The sequence below is a fragment of the Ctenopharyngodon idella genome, chromosome 20 (assembly GCF_019924925.1).
Source record: "Ctenopharyngodon idella isolate HZGC_01 chromosome 20, HZGC01, whole genome shotgun sequence".
In the NCBI taxonomy this organism is placed as follows: Eukaryota; Metazoa; Chordata; class Actinopteri; order Cypriniformes; family Xenocyprididae; genus Ctenopharyngodon; species Ctenopharyngodon idella.
The window spans coordinates 3478307-3500931 of record NC_067239.1 but is presented as its reverse complement, the minus strand read 5'-3'; the positions used below and the strand labels follow the sequence as shown (position 1 = coordinate 3500931).

The following is a 22625-nucleotide window of genomic DNA, read 5'->3' as shown; positions in this document are numbered from 1 at the left end:
CTAAGCTTCCGAAAACTCTTTCAGTTTTTATCTAAAAAGCATTTTCCCTTAAAGTTTGAGTTAGAATAGTTTGTAAGAGCGTGATTATAAGCACAACAAGGCTGTAAAAGCGGACTGAGCTTGCTTGTTCGGCGTGATGGCGTTTAATGTCTGCGACAACCCCATTTAGCCACTTGTTAGCAACCACCTTTTTCAAGACACATAACAGCTTAAAAACGAGTTTCACGAGTGGGGTAATACTGATGTTTTTAATGTCATAGGATTAAACATGAAAATGTTCTGAGCTTGTGTTCACCGCAGACCTTATTTCAGCAATTAAACGCACTCAAAAAACCCATTGACTTTGGGACGATGGAACCTGAAGTGCTAAAATGCTAATTTGTTTTAGCCTACAAAAATGCGTCATCCCTGCACCACTATATACATTTAAGGGATTAAAAAAAGTTGCATTTCAATTCACAGTGACACTACGTAATGTAAGGGATTTGAAGTTCACTACAGTTGGCAAAATTTGTTTATTAAGAGCGCCCTGCAACATCATGAAACAAACACTTTGGGCAGCAAATATACTCAAGTAAATAAATATAGCATAAATACATGTGTAGTTCTAGAAGACATAATATCTTTAAAATAAATTACATTGAAATTATTATATTAATAATATATTATAATCATATTTAAAATAACCCCTAATCTTGGTGACTGTTACAATCTTCAATACGAACATAAATGTAATTTGTCTCATTTATAGTATGTATGGATTCTCCTAAATGTTTATGTGATTTATGTTCGCATTTCACTTCCTGTGAAGTGATATATCGACCAGTGTTGCCAAGTCCACGGTTTTCCTGCGGAATTGGGCTACTTTAACACTGTTGCCGTGGGTTGTTTTTCATGTCCGCAGGTTGAAGCAACTCCAAATAACATGATATTTAGCCCTTGCAGTGCGAATTTTACCAGGGGGACCCCACCAAAAACACAGAATTTTACGTGATTGGGCTAGTTTTGGGCTAGTTTTGAGTAGCAATTAGGCGGGTTTTGTTGTGAAAACCTGGCAACTCTGATATCGATGTACACTTGTGTCCTTTGCTGTTCGCAGTGCCCTTTGGGCTGAACATAAACGCTTTTTATGATTTAAAAAAATCACTCAAGACAGTTTATTAAGCATTCAAGTCCTCTTGAACTTGATTTTTATGAGTTGGGAAGTCATAATTATGACAATGTGCATTGAAATCACTTTGGTCGGAGCAAGATGGGCAATGTACCTTTTCTATAAAAAAATTTGAAAAGGTTTTTACTTCTAAAAAAAAAATCATCAATAAAGAATGTACATCACGTGTTTTTGCTTATGTTTTACTCAATTTGAAGACATTGTAAACTGAATTGTTATATTTATCATAATTGTACAATACTAGCATATTTTGTAGCTAATGTATCTGGCCTATATGACTTTATACTGACACCTACTGGTGTGGATGAAACATTATGCAAAAGCAAAAGATTTCAGCTACATTTGCGATTATAGAGATTTTCCCAGTTGTATCTGGCATCCATGATCTCTGATATGTGCACGTACTTCATTTTAAACATGTTTGTCAGAATGGAAGCACTTATCTTCACCCACTCCTCCTACATTTAGCCCTGTGTGTCATAGTCTGGGGTACAGTGGTAATGTTAACACGTCTCTAGCAAGTTGCAGACACCTTAGTCATCACACAAATACACAGACCTTGATATGTCTTTGTGCGGCCATTGTGTGTGTTCTAGCAAAGACAAGTCAGTCAGCCAGCAGCAGCTGAACACAGATCGCAGCAGATAGCATCATGTGTCACGACACACTCAGTCTCGCAGCATTGATCAGGACTGATAACACATATCTACTGTTCAACGCAAAGCCAGAAGGCAGCATCACACATGCAGGCTGTATAAACACACGTGAACACAGACATTTAGCATCACGCCACACTCTATGATCAATTTTGACAATTGAGTGCTGCAGGGATGAAGTATTTTTTTAGGACAAAACCAGGAAACGAGTTAGCAATTTAACACTACCAGTTGCATTGTCCTGAAGTCAATGGGAGTTTTTGGTTAAATGCCTGAAATAAGGTCTGTGGTGAACACAAGCTCAAGATATTTTCATGTTTTATTCTACAAAATAAAATACATCAGTAATACCCCCCATGTGATTTGTTAAAGCTTGTACTTGTCTTGAAAAAGGTGTTTGCTTACAAGTGTCTCAATGGGACTGAAGAGGTTGTCGGGGACATTAAACGTCATCAGCCGAACAGATAAACTCACTTACTAGTCCGCTTTCACAGCCTTGTTGTGTTTATAATCATGCTTTTGCAAACTATTCTAACTCAGTCTTTCAGGGAAAATGTATTTAAACAAAGACTGAAAGAATTGACAGAAGCTTAGTGATGGTGATGCTGAAGTTTGTTTATAGTCTACGTTTAGCTTTTTACTTCTGCCAATTGTATTTAGGCTTCAAAATTCATAAAAGTCGTGAAGATTACATGAACAAAACATTTAAGAATCATAAACTTTTGTTTATCACAGAGCTTATTTTCTACAATAATTTAAAAGCCAAAGGAAAAATCTTAATGAAAAACCCTAAATCCTAACATATAAATTAATAATTTGATATAATGCACTCATGTGCACATATGTTTTTAAATTTAAAAATACCTGCATATAATTACATCTGCAGACTGTAAAAAATATTTTCATGATTTATCACAACATTTTTTCTTTTGTCAAATGAACTTAAATAAGTAATGTGGTTCAGATAACATAATATTTTGAGTTTCTGTTGATTAAACCAATCGCCTTCATTGTATTGACTCAAATTTTGAATTTTAATGAACTCAAAATTTTAAGGCAACCAGGAAACTTATTTTAAGTTAAACCAACAATTATTTTTACAGTGTAATTAATTTCTGCAATTACACTGTTGACCCTACCTCTTAAAAGGGTTAGTTCACCCAAAAATGAAAATTCTGTCATTAATTACTCATCCTCATGTCGTTCCACACCTGTAAGACCTTCGTTCATCTTCAAAACACAAATTAAGATATTTTTGATAAAATCCGATGGCTCAGTGAGGCCTCCATTGCCAGCAAGATAATTAACACTTTCAGATGTCCAAAAAGCTACTAAAAACATATTTAAAACAGTTCATGTGACTACAGTGGATCAACCTTAATGTTATGAAGTGACGAGAATACTTTTTGTGCGCCAAAAAAAACAAAATAGCGACTTTATTCAACAATATCTAGTGATGGGCAATTTAAAAACACTGCTTCATGAAGCTTCGAAGCTTTACAAACTTTTGTTTTGAATCAGTGGTTCGGAGTGTGTATCAAACTGCCAAATCACGCCCCCCAGTGGTGAATCATTGAAATTTCGAAACACTTATGACGTAACAAATCCTCATTCACTGAAATCACGTGACTTTGGCACTCCAAACCACTGATTCAAAACAAAAGATTTGTAAAGCTTCGAAGCTTCATGAAGCAGTGTTTTGAAATCGCCCATCACAAGATATTGTTGAAAAGTCGTTATTTTGGGGGTTTTTTTGTGCACAAAAAGTATTCTCATCGCTTCATAACATTAAGGTTGAACCTAGTCACATGAACTGTTTTAAATATGTTTTTAGTACCTTTCTGGGCATCTGAAAGTGTAAATTATCTTGCTGGCAATAGAGGCCTCACTGAGCCATTGGATTTTATCAAAAATATCTTAATTTGTGTTCCGAAGATGAATGAAGGTCTTACGAGTGTGGAACAACATGAGGGTGGGTAATTAATGACAGAATTTAAATTTTTGGGTGAACTATCCCTTTAACCAACCCTTTAACCTAACCAGATCACCAAACCTGTCCCGTACCTTACCCGTATCCCACCTCAATAGCAGAAAAAGTGTTTTTCAATACAACATGAACACATTAAGTACACTACTTAAATATATAGTAGTGAAAGACACCTAGACTGATCCGACAACGGCAAAACTGGTCAGTATGTGAACTGGTGAAAAACAGAGTCTTTTTAACTAAACCAGTAAAGCTTCTCTAGTCTCAAGAGGCTGAAATCCAAATACCAGGCATGCATGATAAAACGCCACAGCTGGCAACTCTCTCACACACAAACACACACACACACACCCAACAACTGTGATTCAACAGTCACCATACTATCATACAAACTTTATCATAATCTAAAATAAACATTTAACAGATCACTTGATCAAATCTATAACTCGCTCAAAGCCTCAAACAGACCAATGGACAACAACAACAAACTTGACACTGACTTTCAATTTGACCTTGCATCTAACAAAAAGTCCTTTCTTAGTCATATTTCTTAATATTCTGCCCATGTTTTATCACTGTTTTTCAAAAGCAAAACCAAAAACTCTCAAAAGTACTTCAAAAGTGACAACTTTTCCTGATAAATGAAGCACAACTGCGTTCGTTTATCACAAGAGCTTTCAACAGCTCACAGAATAAATCAACCGTGTTGCTGTTGAAAATGTATCCCACCACCTCGCACCGCTTCGAAAATGCACGGAGCGGCACAAACCTAATGCTTTCCAGAAACATCCTCTCGAATCAGACCCCAAAGGTATCTGAGAGGACAACAGATGACTTTGACCATGGAAACAATCACAAAGAGCAAGAGAAAGAGACACAAGTGAAAAGAGAGAGAGTTTATACAACATACAAAAAAAAAAAAAAAAAAAAGAAAAACAAACAATATTTCTTGAATGAATAAAGAAAGTGGGGAAAAGGCAAGCAGTCCTGACCGTGTTTATCCTGCAGGCGACTGTTCCCATTTTGTCCTGCATGCCCTGTCTTTCTCGCCTCATGCAGTTTTAAACAGACAGGCAGCTTGCATTCTTTCCCATAAGGTGATAACAGCTCCCCTGGGTCTCCTTTTCTTTCCTCTTCTTCTTTTTCTTTCTCTCAGTCAATCTTTTTCCTCCCTTTCCCCTGTTTTCCCTCCTCCCTTTTCTCTTACAGTGCTGCTCGCTCTCCCCGTCTCTCACTCTCTCTCTCCACCTCCACACACAGGTAACCCCTTTCAGGTGCCCCTCCTGGGTGTACGGGAAAATCCTGGCTTGGGAAGCATTATTCCACTTGAACCAGCCAATGCTCCTCAGAATACAGCTGTACACACACACATATGCTTGTTGTAGAGTGCGCACGGACGCTCGGAGGACCTTGAGCCTTCCAAATATGGAGTGGGGAATGTAAACAGAAGGGCGGAGTTATGTGTGGGTGGAGAGACGGAGCGCAGAGAGACACTGAGGGAAGGAGAGAGATAAGGGAGGTATTGATGTACTAAAGAACAAGAGTGCCAGGTAAAAAAAAACACAAAATGATGAAAGGGAGATTGAAAGAAAGCAAAAGAAAGATAACAGGAGAGAGAAAAAACAGCATGAAACTTTGGTCGGCTGGCAGTAGCATTCCTTCAGACTGTTTGTCGCTGCGAATGGCAATAATTACAGACATAAGTGTGTGTTAGTGAGCGTGTGTAATTCTATATTTGAGCTTATGTATTGTAAATTGTAAAGGCTGTTTGTGCTCCAACCATGAGGTATCTCTAAATTACACGGCTGCTTGGGACGGAATCACACAACCAGATGTGCATCAAGCCTCAGTCCCATATGACACGCGCACATTAAGCTGTTGGGATTGATTTTTTACAGTTGTGAACAGAAACTCCCAGCCTTTAAATATCTGGCCCTGGAATTTACAATTCTTTTGCATAGTATCTAAAACACAAGACTCTGTGCAGCCAAAAGCAAAAGGCCACCATAACAAGAGTAACTTACTAGTTCCCTGAACTTTAACTAGACAAGGAGTACAAAGTTCACTTTCATAAAGTTAAACACTCACTATGTTCCGCTCCCTGAAGCAGATTTACTTCTGCAAAACTCAATATTGTGTAATGGGGAAGGTGGGGTAAGATGTGCCAGCCACCTCTAATTTTGTTATGTTACTCTATACAGTACTGTTCAAAGGTTTTGGGTCAGTGAGATTTTTTTTTTTAAGAAAAGCAAGGATGAATAATAAATGGCAATAAATGCAACAAAATGTTACAGAAGATTTCTATTTTAAATAAACGTTGTTTAACTTTGAACTTCTGAAAAAAATGCATTATGTTTTCACACAAATATTAAGCAGCACAACTGTTTTCCTGCACATGACATGCAAGGAAAAAAGTTAATCGTGCGCACGATTTAGTAATTCGTTCCCTTGATTTACAAAATTTTGCGCATGATTAACTAATTAATTCCCTCAATTTATAAATCGTGCGTACAATTTAGCAAATTGAGGGAATGAATTAGTAAATCGTGCACACGATTTAGCCTACTATTTTTTTCTGCATGTCATGTGCGGGGCTCCTTAGTTTTTCAAATGATTATTATCAGAAATGTTTCTTGAGCACCAAATCATCATATTAGAATGATTTCTGAAGGATCATGTGACACTGAAGACTGGAGTAATGATGTTGAAAATTCAGCTTTGATCACAGGAATAAATTACATTTTAAATATATTAAAATGGAAAACAATTATTTTAAATTGTAATAATATTTTACAAAATTATTAACTGTTTTAGTGTTTTTCAAAAACATTAAAACGTTTTAGAGACCCCTAACTTTTGAACAGTAGTTTATCATATAGTTCCCTAAATACTGCTTTTTTTTTCTTTTTTTTTTTTCTTTTTTTTCAAGGCAACTTTCATTTTTTACATGCTTGGTAAACTGGTGTTTACGTCTTAGCAACTTTATCTACCTTCAAAATAAATATCATTGACATTGTTGCCTTGTGAAGTAAATGATTTATACTAAAATAAAAGCTTATTTCAAATTGTATCAACCCTGTTATCATAAAGCTTTTCCAATTTAAAGTAACAAACTATGCCCAAAATAACAAAAACTTTGTTATAATGCCATAAAATAATACTGCCAATAAAATTATCATCTCTCCAAGACATTAAGTCTTCCAGAACAATTTTATTATATATATTACGTTTTGCAATACAATAAAACGTATCATGATTTTATATAGTAACCATCTGATAACTGAAAAGTGGATATTTGTAAAAAATATCAATTTAGAAATAGCTTTCTAAAAAGCACACTGTAGATTCACAATCTTGAGCTTGTAATTGACCCTTTGCCGGGAGTTTGACTGACAGGCGATCTAACCAATCATAATGCCGAATTCGCTGTTATGTCCGACAAAGCAGTCAGGAGAGTCAGATGATCAACGTCGGTGGACTTGAACCAAAGTCCTTTTAAGACAAGTCATTTCACTCGGCGGCCATCTTAGAAACGCCTCTTGGGCATGCAAGTGCAGCTCCTATCTCTTTGAATGGGGAAACATCAAATTCTCCAAAGCTGTTCGCCAAGCTTTCAATTAAATTTCATATTTAAAATCACCAATGAAATCTTCATAAATTTTGTTTCTAAATGCTAGAATCATGACAAAAAATGGCATTTTTCAGGCTGGTTTGAGCTAATGCATCTAACGGTCGCTGCAGTGACACGATGACTTTACCAATCATCGATTGGCTCTTATTTAGAAGGCGGGACTTATTCCGCCATATTGCGCGTTGTACTTTCTCCTATTCAAAACAATACGAGTGACGCATCTTGTGTTATTCTATAGTCTTTGCTTGAACCTAAAAAATTGTGTGAACTGACGTCTTTTCGCGGTTGAAACAACATTCCTTCTGATGTTCATTTATGTTTATTTGATGCTATAAATTAACTAGTAGGAAGACATGATCGGTTCACGAGCAGCTTGAACCGAGGCGCTACAGCGATCTGTCGCGACACATTAAAGAAAAACGGTATTTATTGTTTAAATTTCTTTAAAAATTACTAAATTTGAGACTTTGTTTCATATCAAAAGTAACCTGTTCTGTCTTGTCTGTCGACGTGTTGTGTCCTCTTTGCTCCACGATGTATTTTTTGCTGCATGACAACATGATGTGTGGCGTGAGAGCGGCATGGCTTGTGGGACAAAGCAACAGTAACTAAAGGGGGCGGGTCTTTACGAACGGTCAATATCAAATTGAAATGTACAATTATCAACCCTGTTAATGTTAAATCTGTTTCCTTTCAGAAGGCATAATTATATCTATTAAGATTATTAATTTATCCTGTAAAATTTATAAACACATTAAGTATATATATATTTTTTAAAAATAATTATTTTATATATCACCTTATTATTACATAGAATGATCCAATACCATTATGCTTGCTGTCAATTATATATCACAACATATTATTTTCTTCTCTGCCTTATTTCTCTTTGTCTAGAAGACAACTTAAATTAAAAACTGGCAGTAAATTTTAGCCCATACCCAACATGCTGGCCCTTGAATAACACAAGTCATTTGGGTCTGTTATGTCTGAGCTCCATCCCACTGCTTTGATATTCTGACTCGCTCTTCTGGACAAAACATCATATACTTTGAGCAGCTCTCTATTACTACAGTTCATTTAGTGCAGCAACGTTAACATTTACAGTAATTACAAACCCTCAAGGGAAAGGCAATAGCATGGCGCACTGTGGCGGTACTATGGTAACTGGCAGGTCATTATGGTCTGGAGTCCTCAGACCAAACAAGATTAGATTGGGGTCAAATACAAGAATTTTACTATTATTGTATAGGGGGTTAAGCTTTTCCACCCACCCTGAACAGTCCCGCACAGTCTCGTATGTTCCAATTAACCTCAGCGAACAGTGCCCAGACTTAATAACGGTATTAGAGCTAAAGCATGTTTCCTGTAGCAGACCATAACTTCACAATTACTAGACCATTACAGAGACTTCATGTCTCGGAAAACTATTCTTTGCATCCTGACATAAACACTGCTTACATGTGCATTCATGCTTTTGTTTTCCTCTTCCAAAATAAATATCCACAATCCCATGGTTTCACCAAGGAAGTCCCACAAAAGGCCTATGAAGTACAATGAAAACATGTCCCAAATTAGTGAATCCAAAGCCAGATTTAGTGCGCCTGTAGTATGTATATACAGACTCCGTTTGAAACACGCCTCCACAACACTCCAGAAAACAAAATAGATATGATGTGTCAGAAAAGTTAAAACAACTGTGATTCATGATGGATTTAAAAACTTAGTGTACAACAAATCATTGTATAGCGATAATCGTCCAATATGTGGCCTTTTTGACTAATAATTATAGTCACTATGCTGACTAGCAGAACTTTTCCCCTTGTTATTTTTCTAAACGGACCAATAGTTTGAGTGAATTATTGTGTAAATAAACTTCATTTGATCAATTTAGCACACATCATGTTTGCTGTATATCATACACTGGTTAGTTGTCTCATGGAAAGTTGTCACAAGGGTAAAATTCTAATATCTGTACAACAAAACAGTAAATCATGAAGGCATTTAAAAGGCTGAAAGTTGTCATTTTAAAAGTTCTGTTGGCTACAACAATTATGTTTTCGAATTTTTTTTTTTTACTTTTGTGCTTCATAACTGCTTTACTGTTTCAATATTTCTGCAAAGCAATTAAATTACCAAAAACATTTTATCTTCATAAAGCACTTCATATTTCAATATATTTGCTGAATTACACTACCTTTCAAAAGTTTGGGGTCTTAATGTTTTTGAAAGAAGTCTCTTCTGCTCACCAAGGCTGCATTTATTTCATCACAAATACAGTAAAACAGTAATATTGTGAAAATTACCATTTAAAAATAAATGTTTGCTATTTTAATGTATTTTTAAAATATCATTTATTCCTGTGATCAAAGCTGAATTTTCAGCATCATTACTCCAGTCTTCAGTGTCACATGATCCTTCAGAAATCATTCTAATATGATGATTTGATGCTCAAGAAACATTTCCGATCATTATCAATGTTGAAAACAGTTGTGCTGCTTAATATTTTTGTGGAAACTGTGATGCTTTTTTTTCAGGATTCTTTGATGAATAGAAAGTTCAAAAGGGCATTTATTTGAAATAGAAATCTATAAATGTCTTCACGGTCATGTTTGAACAATTTAATTCATCCTTGCTGAATAAAAGTATACATTTCTTAAAAAAAAAAAAAAAAAATCTTACTGACCCAAAACTTTTGAACATATGTGACAAGAAGTCTTGCTTTTCCCATGTATATAGAAGTTTAGATAGAAGTCTAGATATCAGAATCAGGCATTGGAAAACTCACACAGTTCTATTCAAGACCTTATGAAGAACTTGAGGGGTCCAGTATTACCTGCTGCTGTAAAATTTTCACTGAAGTCCCATTGATCCTGTAGTGAATCCAGAGAGTCTTTTTCAATGACAACGGCTGAACTGTTCCTCCTGGAGCCACAGTCTTGAAATAGAGAAACACAGTGTGATCATTTATAACTAAATTTGTTAAAGGGATAGTTCACCCAAAAATGAAAATTAGGTCATCATTTACTCAACCTCAAGTTGTTCCAAACCTGTATGAATTTCTTTCTTCTGTTGAACACAAAAGAAGATATTTTGAAGAATGTTGGTAATCAAACAGTTGACGGCCATTGACTTCTACAGTATTTTTTTCCCCATACTATGGAAGTCACGGGTGCCCCACAACTGCTTGGTGACTCATATTCTTCAAAATATCTTCTTTTTGAGTTCAACAGAAGAAAGTAATTCATACAAGTTTGGAACAACTTGAGGGTGAATAAATGATGACCTAATTTTCATTTTTGGGTGAACTCTCCATTTAATACCTAAACCAGCCATATTGGATAATACAAATTCACAAAGACCTACAAAACATCTTCCATTACAGAGAAATGTGAGGATACCTAAAGCAAGGGATGGATCTCTCTCCGCAATTTCTGAAAAGATCACCTCCACCACACCGTCCTCAGGGAATCTTGGATCTTGAATGGAGACAAAAGCAAATGATGACTATAAGGATTGAAAGGGATGGAAACAACTACGCCACACAGCAATGTGGGAACATCAACACACATGAGTTCAATGATAGTTGATGTATGTGTGACATGTAAGCACACTGGCCACAGCCATGTGACTGTTTTCGCTTCTGTCCATCCACATTACAGTTGTCTTGACTGTGTAAGGTTTCCCATTGAGTAAGGACCAAAATTACAGAAGTGTTTGTGTAAAGAGTTAAGCTGTCTGTCTGTTTCTCAGATCTGCTTGGGCCACCATTTGTCTTGCCTGTCATTATTTACCAAAAACATTCGGCATGCTCACATGCTCAGTCACGCACTCACTCACACAACAGGAAACACCAATCTGCATTCAAAATAATGAAGTATAGGGCTTGACATTAACATTATTGTATTTCAGCAGTGGCGTGTAATGCAGTCACTCCTACTAGACGCTTTGGCGGGTTGAATTTTATATATAATATATACATTTTTCAATTGAAGTCTTTTTATAAAGGTATTTGTACAATGTTGTGCTGTCAAAAATATTGATTTTTTCAATACATAACGATACTGAATGATCTGAAACTCTTCCAATACTCATTTTCCTCAGAATAGATACACGATACCAGCTGCTCTTTCTCTCTCTCATCTCTCCGACAGCGAGTCGACACACAAACCCTCCTCCCCTCACTAACTCATTTCATTTGCTCCAGATGAATATTGTTGGTGTAACAGGGCTTGAATTTCGCTGTGGGATTGCGCATAATTTTACTCATTCCCACAGATTTTGTGCTCACACCCAAAGTGCTGACACATAAAGCTGCTTATCAGTACTAAATTGAGATAATTTTTACTGCTTATTGTGCTTAAAAAGTCAAATACACACAAAATAGTGCCAAAATGGAGGCCTTGGCGAGTACTTACATAAACACAGTCAGAAAGAAAACGCATGTGTAACAGTATAATGGATCCGTGCGTCAGATCTTAAAGTGACAGCAGCCTAATATACCCGGCTGCCAAATTATGAGATAATATTAAAAATAAAAAAATAAAAAATATCTATATGGCAGTTTTTCCCATGGTATCAATGTCAAAATTATGGCCAGTGAAAAAGCTGAGTGGCTAATAACTTTGGAAAACCACTAGCCAGAGTGACTGGTGAGCAAAAATGTTAATGTCAAGCCCTGATGAAGTACAAACATATGTTTGCCACAACTGGTATGGAATACATTAGATACAAAATATCAAATCAAATGGCGTCTGCAAAATACTGTTGCTAAAGCTTTTCTCAGAGTCAACTTCAAACTAACTATGAACATTTTCCAATAACATTTGTCAACCAGATTTGCGGTAAAAGTCATCAATTTGAACAATGTATCTATTTTTTAATCTGTCCCACTTTATATTAAGTGTCTTTATGTTTCTACCATGTACTAACATATAAAATAACCATTTCATGCAATGCACTTATTTGTGTACATACATGTTTTTACATTGTACTTCTATTTAAAAAATACCTGTATGTAATTACAGCTGTATTTAATTACTGTAATTACATCTATAATTACACCGTTGACCCTGCCCTTACCCTTTAACCCACCTTTAACCTTAAACATACCACCAAACGTGTCCCATACCTTACCTGTATCCCACCTCAATAGCAGCAAAAGTGTTTTGCAATACAACGTAAACACAATAATTACAATGCACCTAATATAGATGGTGACCATTTTGACTTTTGAATCGTAATGTTTTGTCTTGAAAGGTGTATGTGTGCTACACACAAGATAAAATTTGGTTTGTTATTTTGCAAATGCAAATACTTTCTTAGATTTTTAGCTTCAAATCATTTTGTGCCACTTTTGTGAGAGATGATTTTTTACCAAAAACACTTTGTGTACCTTTGTTGGCATGATCAAGGTCTTCTTTCTGCAAGGAAAGTTGGTCTCCAGACAGAGCGCCGGTGTGAAACTGCACACGAAACACTGTCTCATGAGTCCTCACAGGAACATTTTTATGATAACACGCAATCTGCAGAGAAAGAAGAAATGAAGATGATACAGTGTGCAGTTTTCATAAGATTAGTGCAAAAACTAAAATGTCCTCACTGGTTGATTGTCATCATAATATTTCCCTATATAAGTGAGGACATTTGGCCCTAACAAGGATAGCCAAACCTTTACACAGGCTGTGTGTGTGTGTGTGTGTGTGTGTGTGTGTGTGTGTGTGTGTGTGTGTGTGTGTGTGTGTGTAAGAGACAGAGAGACGTCTCACCATGACATCACCTTTGATCATCTGTGGGGGCTCCAGAACAAAACACACACTGTCCGTCTGACCTACGGCAACCTGACTGAGAGTCATACACAAGCACTAAATATACACATATTCTAAATATACTGCAGCTAATCACATGGATAAACATGATGATACACAGAATACACCCATCATTTTACAAAATCTACTTTTTTATATTGTATTTATATGTAATATCCAGTGTCTTACTGCACTCCTGATGTGTACACTGTCTGCGTGCCTTGATACACTCTGATAAACAGCTGACACACTGAAAACAAACAAACCCAGAGAAAAACTGCATTACGTTTTTTTAACAGTTCACTTAATAGAGATCTCAGTTGTGTCATTAAGTATTAACTTTGTCTCAGATGTTTCTACTCAACGTCCTTGGAGAAATAACAGTGAAAACGAATTAAACTAAATACAGTTGACACACTGTAAATTTAATGTGGAGGTCATATAGCTTATATAAAATGGTTTTGGAAGAATCTGATTTTAAACCATTTATTAATCTAGGTTAATGTTAATTTCTACATAAACATTTTAATACATTTTTAATGTTTCAAGTTGTATAAATAATTAAAAAAAAAAACCTTAGTTAATTAATCTGTTATGAACAAACATGAATTAACAAGAACAATACTTTATATTTAAAATACTATATTTAAAAAATAAACATTAACGTAGATTAATATGTTGATTATTGTTCATTTAAAAAAAAAAAAAAAGTTTAAAAATTGCATTAATACACAACTTTCATTTCCAAAAATTACAATTCTTTCATCATTTACACACGTTTACTCATTTCTTTCCAAACATGTATGAATTTCTTTTTTCTTTTTTGAAATGTCTCAGTGTCACCAAAATGGTTTGATTATCAACATTCTTCAAAATATCTTCTCATACATGTTTGGAACAACTTGAGGGTGAGGAAATGATGATAGAATTTTCATTTTGGGGTGAACTAGTTCTTAAGATTATTGAGGTATATTTTTCTCAGGAGAAGAATTTGACAAGAACAAGAATCTTTTTGATCTCTATTATTGTATGATCTCTATCATTTGATTTGATCTCTATTATTGTTCAAGATAGATATTTGAGATATTAAATGGGGTGACATACTGAAATTATTTGGAAACTAAAAACATTTTCACTTAAAACTTAAATGACTGGATGTATATGGGTGTTTTTCTCACCTGTAGGGTGGAAGTCAGGAATGGGATGGATATTAACGCGGTGGATGGAGAGCAGAGAAGGGTTTATGTGGATCTGGTGGGTAAGCAGCCTGCCAAACACCTGCACATACCTGAACCATCCACAAACACCTCAGTCACTCATACTGACACCAGACAGTAATAAATCAAGCCTCACAACTTTAGATAAAACAGCAAAAAAGCATCAGTCTGGACCTTAGCATCAGTCTTGGCTATTATCAGGATTTAAAAACAATGGAATTTAGGGGGAAAAAGAATGCATGAATATTTTAAACCAAGGATTAGTTCACTTCAAAATTACATCGTTGTTTTACCTTTTTTTGTAAAGGGCGTTTGATTTAGTCTTTGCACGTTTGTTTTGTAGACACTGGATCAGTACTTCGCCTATGTCATGCGTGACCTTTCCAACGTGATTACGTCATGCGTGGCACTTTGCAGAGCTAGTGCAAGATGAGCATTTGTGGCTAAAAAGTATATCATTTCTTTTTTTTTTTGTTAGAAAATGACTGATTGTTTGGCTAGATAAGATCCTTATTCCTCGTCTGGGATCATGTAGAGCTCTTTGAAGCTGCACTGAAATTGACATTTGGACCTTCAACCCGTTGAACCCCAGTGAAGTCCACTATATGGAGAAAAATCCTGGAATGTTTTCCTCAAAAACCTTAATTTATTTTCAACTGAAGAAAGAAAGATATAAACATCATGCATGACATGGGGGTGAGTAAATTATCAGGAAATTTTAATTCTGAAGTGAACTAATCCCTTAAAAAAAAACGCATTTCTTAAAGGGATAGTTCATCCAAAAATGAAAATTCTGTCATCATTTACTCACCCTTATGTTGTTCCAAACCTGTATAAGTTTCTTTCTTCTGTTAAACACAAAATAAGATATTTTGCAGAATGTTGGTAACCAGGTAGTTGACAGTAGCCATTGACTTCGATAGTAGGAAAAAAAAAATACTACTAAAGTCAATGGGTGCCGTCAAATGTCTGGTTACCAACAATCCAAAAAAATCTTCTTTCGTGTTCAACAGAAGAAAGAAACTCGAACAGGTTTGGAACAACATGAGGTCGAGTAAATGATGACAGAATCTTCATTTTTGGGTGAACTATCTCTTTAACATTCCTCCCTGATTTACTGCTATTCTGGGTGCGCCACACTATCAAAGAGAATAAATAGCTTCTTTTCAGTGTCGCCAAAAACAGCTTCTTTGTGTTGTTCCAGCAACAGATCAGAGTAGAATATTTATGTTGCCATTTCAAAAGCTTTACAATAACTCATTTTACTGAAAAGTGTTTCTAGAGTCAATATAGATGGGAGAGCATAAGGCAAGGAAAACGATAATACACAAAACAGCAGGGAAAGAACTTTCTCAGTTTGCACGTGCATGAGGGGTGACGGGTGGTGGCTTTTAAGATTACATAAAAAATGTAAATGAAGATGTTTCACAGAAAAGGGAAGTGGGAATAATGTCAGGACATCCAGACTGCAACTGGGGGATTTCCTCTCATGTGTGACCCTGAACCGCTCTCCAGAGTGAAACCTTCACTCATGACAGACTGTTGAGTGATCAAAAGCCACAGCATGACCAACACCTCAGTATGTTTTAAGAAGTAAAGCAACAGATTTCAGTTCTTCACAATGAAAATGCATATAAAGTAGGGGGAGAATGGGTTAAGATGGATCATTTGGTAAGCATGTGTCACCCTCTTAATCTAGCAAAGTGTGCAAAATTTTCCACATGACCATACAGTATACTACCTTTCAAAAGTTTGGGGTCAGTAAAATGTTTTAATGTTTTTGAAAGAAGCCTCTTATATGCTCACCAAGTAAAAAATACAGTAATATTGAGAAAAATGATTACAATTTTAAGTAACTGTTTTATATTTGAATTTATGTTTTCGTAAAGCTGAATTTTCAGCATCATTACTCCAGTCTTCACTGTCACATGACCCTTCAGAAATCATTCTAATATGATGATTTGGGTTACACTTTATTTTAAGGTGTCCATAATAGTGTAATTAGTACCGAGTAATAATAGTTAACTACATGTACTTACTATGGGATTAGGGCGTTGGTAAGGTTAGTTGCATGTAATTATGCACAATTTATAGTAATTACTATAGTAACTACATGTAACAAGGACAATAAAATAAAGTGTTACCCTGATTTGAATAATTAGAAATTAGAATTTCATAATTAGAATAATGAGCAATCACTCTAATAAGAAAATCTTATTATTATTTACATTGTTGAAAACCGTTGTGTGACTTTTTATATATTTACAGAAACCATAATACATATTTTTCAAGATTCTTTGTTGAATAAAAAGATCAAAAGAACAGCATTTATTTGAAATATAAATCTTTTGCAGAGTAAATAATAAAATAAAATAAAATAAAATAACATTTTTACTGACCACAAACTTGATGGTATTATATGATAAAAATAATTTGGCGAATTGTGAATTATTAAATGAATCATTTCCCCCAATATACAGTAGTAGCAGTAAAAAAAGAAAGTTAATGCATAAACAAATGAGTCTTGCCTTTTCTGAGATGGAGTCATGAGGTTAACCATTTTATCACTGCAGAACTTCTTCATGGAGTACAGATCTAATGCATGTTCCTCACTAGGTACAAGAGAATTTGAAACAGGTCACAAATTAATGTACAAACCTTTAAAATATATTTGTTTGGTTACTTGTGCGATCAACTAACATACAGTACATGCCACAAAATGCAATTCAAAATCAGTTAACAACACTTTTACATATTCAAATACAGATTTTTAGACTGATGCGAAAGGGAGCTATTACTATAATGATATTAAGACTAATATCAGGAAAAATAAAATTGTTAAAAAAAAACATTGCTCATGAAGTCAATATTTTCATTGAATAATGACTTAAATCTGTTTCTCATACAAAGCTAGCATATGAACTCAGAAGACTTGAAATATAGTGCATAATCCATATGGACTACTTTTTATGACGCATTTGTGTGTTTTTCAAAGCTTGAAAGCTCCAGTGGCCATTTTTTATAATCATACAGAAAATCATACAGGTTTGGAAAGACATGAGGGTGAGTAAATCCTAATATTAACAATTGTCATTTTGTGGTGAACTATCCCTTTAAGCAGCTTATCTGAGAAGGCAATTGTCTTTTTAAAGATATTTTGACTTGGTAACAAAGGATATGAATTGTTAAGTTGTACCTGGAGGAAACATTAGATAGTTGGATGTAAGAGGATATTACCACACCCACCCTGTCTTTGCTGCCCTATGAGAGAGACAGGAAGAAGTTAACCAACTGTGACATTCCTACAGGACACACTACAGGAGTCCCAGAGGCAAATAATGGACTTTTAACCCGAGAATAAACTGCAAATAACTTCACATCTCACTTTGCAGTGCAGCAGCAGCACATTTTCAGGGTGTGCGCTCAGCCAGTTGTTCATGTTTTTACACAGCGAGCACAGCAGATGGAGTGATGGAGCGTGACTCTCCGGCCAGCCCAAATCCACCACCTGACAATCAGAGATGTGAGGCAACAGTTATACATATGCCACCTTTCAAAGGTTTGGGGTCACTTTTATTCAGCAAGGATGCATTAAATTGATCAAAAGTGACAATAAAGATCAAAAATAAATTCAAATAAATTCTGTTCTTTTGAACTTTCTGTTCTATCAAAAAATCCTGAAAAATATATCACAGTTTCCAAAAAAATATTAAGCAGCAACACCGTTTTCAACACTGATAATAAGAAATGTTTCTTGATCAGCAAATATGATTTCTGAAGGATCATGTGACACTGAAGACTGGAGTAATGATGCTGAAAATTCAGCTTTGACATCACAGGAATACATTTTAAAATATATTCAAATAGAAAACTTATTTTAATTTGTAATCTTTCACAATATTACTGTATTTTTAAAAATAATTGCAGCCTTGGTGAGCATAAGAGACTTCTTTCAAAAATATTAAAAAATGACTTCAAAGTTTTGAATGGTAGTGCACATTCCATCACACATCTGTAACAGTCACATGACACAGTTTAACTTTACCCTGTGATTCATCCTGCTGAGATCATCGTTGTGTTCGGCTAAGTTGATGACCTGCATGCAGGAAAATAAAGGTTTTGTTTCATGTGACCCCAATAGTAACACTCTGACACAGTCATGTGATTTGTTTGTTTTTCTTGCCTGCTCACCATGTATTGATCAGTATGTTTGGACTGCAGCATCTGCGCGATTCTGTGCAGGTTGTGCTGGTACATCTGCTCTGTGCAGGACTGGTGGAATGTGACGCCAATGATGCGCTCCGTAATGTAGTTCAGGTCAAATTCAGATCCCTCCGCCATCACAGTAGTGTTCCCTCATATGAGGAGATCTGCAGAGAAAACGAGACTGGTTTCAGTTCATTAATGTGCAGGACTCTTTACAAGCATTTGTTTTGGCATGTAGGGATGAGCAAATCTCAAGGATCCATGGAAGAACGGCACTGGTTGGAACTACAGGCAAAATACAGTAACAGTAGAGCTTTGTCAAGCCCTTGGACACTTACAATTGGACGTGCAGAACTTTGTGCATAATTTAAGTCACATACAAATCTTCAAGTTTAAAGGGGACCTGTTATGCCCCTTTTCATAAGATGTAATATAAGTCTCTGGTGTCCCCAGAATGTGTCTGTGAAGTTTCAGCTCAAAATACCCCACAGATCACTTATTATAGCTTGTCAAATTTGCCCCTATTTGGGTGTGAGCAAAAACACACCGTTTTTTGTGTGTCCCTTTAAATGCAAATGAGCTGCTGCTCCTGGCCCGCTTTCCAAAAGAGGGCGGAGCTTTAACAGCTCGCGCTTCGGTTGCTCAACAACAACAAAGCTGGAGAATCTCACGCAGCCAAAATGAGGATTGTCAGTAACGGTGTTCAGCCTTACATTGTTCAAACCGGAGTCGACACTGAAGGAGAGACTCAGGAAGAAGTTACAACTTTTAGAATGAAACTGGACGTTTCTGAATGGTTAGTGGATAAATTTATGTAGTTGCTGTGGAGTTGATTCAACTCATCGACTAGCATGTGCCGTCATGTTAATCTTTTGCACTGTAAAAAGTAATACGCTATATCTACTCAATAGAATTGTGGCAACAGCTTACAAGCAATATTAATTAAATTCAACATATAAGAATTGAGTTAGAATTAATCAAATTAATTCCTTAAAGATCAACCATTTAAAACAAGAAAAATTAGCAAACACCATTACAAAAAGCACAAACTGACATAAAAAGCAAAAAGTCAAACTAAACAACAAAATGAAACACCGATCACCATGATGGTGACCAAATATTTTAAATAAAATCAACATCAACATCTAAACCTCTGTTAATTCATGTGTTCTCTTTCCTTCAGTGATTCTGCTTGTTATCAGGTGTTTTCAATGTTGGCAATAAAAAATAAAGAGTTCTTAATTCAACTTTGACGTCTGATATTCAGATATTTTTGTTTAAATTTTACTTAAATTTTGCTTGTTTTAAATGGTTGACATTTAAGGAATTAATTAGATTAATTCTAACTCAATTCTATTTGTTAAATTTAATTAATAATATTGCTTGTAATCTGTTGCCAAAATTTTATGGAGTAGATATAGCGTATTACTTTTTACAGTGTGTGCAAATCCAGTGTTGAATTGACCCTCGTTTGTGAAGCAGTCCGGCGTAAAATTACGGCATGGCAACAACACTCTACTACAACAACTCTTCCTCTTCTCTAAAGCAGCCCAAAATGGCCTCACCCCCTTTGTTGTGTCTTCACAGGGTTTATGTAAATTATGTAAATTTTAGGGTTAGTGATGTCACCAACCCGGGAAGAAGCTCGTTGTAGTCCTTAAAACGCGAATTCTTTAAAAGAAAATATCTCCCGTTGCACTGAACTTTGAGCATCGTAACTTTGCAGATGTTGTTTATGCACAAACAGCAACATTACACACTAACTAAAGTTGAAAAAGTGAAATCATAATCAAGGCCATACAGGGGTTGGACAATGAAACTGAAACACATGGTTTTAGACCACAACAATTTATTAGTATGGTGCAGGGCTGTCTTTTGAGGCCAATATAGCATCGGTTTGTCTTGGGAATGACAGTGGCCAGAAAGATTTTGCCACATTTCTCTTCCAGAAGAGCGGCCAGGTGATCAACTATGTGATGCTGGTGGGGAGAAAAAAAAAACTTTTTTCACTCACTCCTCAAAAATACCCCAAAGTTGCTCAAAAATATTTAGATTTGGTGACTGTTCAGGCCATGGGAGATGTTCACTTCACTTTCATGTTCATCAAACCATTCTGTCACAAGTCTTGCTGTGTGTGTTGGTGCATTATCATGCTGATACATGGCACATGGTCCTCCAGAATTGTTAGGTATTCCTTGGTTGTGACGCACCCATCAAGCACAGTAGGGAATGCCATGATATTGCAGCCCAAACCATCACTGAACCACCACTGTGCTTCACTCTGGGCAGCAACAATCCGGGTGTTAAGCCGGTGTGTGGGAAAGACAGTGAAGGTGGACTCATCAGAGAACAATACATGTTTCACATTGTCCACAGCCCAAGATTTGGCACTGGCACGAGTGACTCCGCAAGGTCGAGCAGGCTGACCTTGAATATTGACTCTTTGGAGCTTTCTACAAACAGATTTGGTGGAAACAGGAGATTCAAGGTGTGCATTTAATTCTGCAGTGAGTTGGGCAGCTGTGGTTTTGTTTTTTGGATACAGTCCAGGTTAGTACCTGGACATCCATTACTCCTGTTGGATGTGGTTCGTCCTTCATGGTGGTATGCCGACTTAACCCTGGATACTGTAGCTCTCGATACAACAGAAAGACTTGCTGTCCTGGTCACAGATGAGCCAGCAAAATGCGCACCAACAATTTCTCCTCTTTTGAACTCTAATATGTCTCTCATTATATTATGTTGATTGCAATATTTCATGTCCAGCTGTGCTATTGCTCTGCCAATTCAACCTTCACACTCTGCTCTTACTGATGGAAAGTGAAATCAGTGAAGACTGTCCTCCAGGCCGTGCATATATAGGCGTGAAACCTCCAACACTATTTTTGCCAGTGTCACTTTCATTGTCCAACCCCTGTACATGACATGTTTCAATCTCACATACAGTTAAAAATACATGCTTTGATTAGATGGGTGTATTTTTCAACTGCACTTCCTGCGCTCAACACTTTTCACACTCACTAGTTTTTAATACATGAAAATGATTAGTAATTTGTTCTCTCAATTTACATGCATACAGTAAATGCATCACAAGAGAAGTCTTCTGTAGTGGAAATACTGATGGTGAAAATAATATCGTCATAACTTTCTTAATAAAATGGTCAACTCCTTTGTCTTGCTAAGCTTGATATCAAAGCTAGCATTTCAGGCATAATAAATACAAAGAATTAATCTCTTTTTATATAATTTGACAAAGCCTGATTGGAAATATCTGATTGATTTTTCTTTGGTTTCTTCACAAGTCTCATATTTCAATGTCACTGTTGTCTCCTTGGTAAACAAGTAAACCAACTTTTGATAAAACTTAAATTACTGGTCATGATGGAAGTTATGCGACAACAAAGGGACAGTAGGAATGTGTCAAATAATGTGTTAAAATTGCCTATGCAAATAATTTTCATAAAATAAAATATCAAATTTGACTAATTTTATTAATAAATTTTATTTAATAAAGTTCACATTTTAAAATGTATTAGCTAATATTTGTATGATGGATTTTCATAGTTTAAGTTTGGACATCTGGTTAGGACAAAAAAAGTATAAACTACCCGTTCAAAAGTTTGGGTTGATTTTTTAAAATGTTTTTCTGCTCATCAAAAATACAGTAAAATCAGTCATATTGTAAAACATTATTAAGATTTAAAATAACTTTTCTATTTTAATATATATTTTAAAATGTTATTTATTTATGTGATGCAAAGCTGAATTATTAGTGTCTTCAGTGTCACATGATCCTTCAGAAATCATTCTAATATACTGATTTACTGCTCAACAAACATTTCTTAGTATTACTAAGAATTTGTCAGTGTTCTCTCATCATTAAAAAAGTTTTAAAGAACCAGATTTATTTTAAATAGATTTTTTTGTTACAATGTAAATGGCTTTTTTAA

At 35.6% G+C, this 22625-nt stretch overlaps 1 protein-coding gene across 4 annotated transcripts in view; it reads right to left on the bottom strand.

Annotated features, from left to right (window-relative positions):
- Positions 1–22625, bottom strand: part of si:ch211-191a24.3 (tensin-3) — a 55706-nt gene that overhangs the window by 32031 nt on the left and 1050 nt on the right. For 3 of the 4 annotated variants that reach the window (XM_051874797.1, XM_051874799.1, XM_051874798.1), the window contains exons 2-12: positions 18661–18839; positions 18515–18565; positions 17855–17977; positions 17666–17730; positions 16998–17081; positions 14431–14540; positions 13442–13502; positions 13214–13289; positions 12841–12970; positions 10847–10924; positions 10282–10383 (exon numbers count right to left, since the gene is read on the bottom strand). In XM_051874797.1, coding sequence (XP_051730757.1) covers positions 10282–10383; positions 10847–10924; positions 12841–12970; positions 13214–13289; positions 13442–13502; positions 14431–14540; positions 16998–17081; positions 17666–17730; positions 17855–17977; positions 18515–18565; positions 18661–18810 — 1030 coding nt within the window. In that variant the 5' untranslated portion in view covers positions 18811–18839. Of the gene's footprint in view, positions 1–10281; positions 10384–10846; positions 10925–12840; positions 12971–13213; positions 13290–13441; positions 13503–14430; positions 14541–16997; positions 17082–17665; positions 17731–17854; positions 17978–18514; positions 18566–18660; positions 18840–22625 lie in introns of those variants that run through there. The other variant, XM_051874800.1, reaches the window with a different exon arrangement.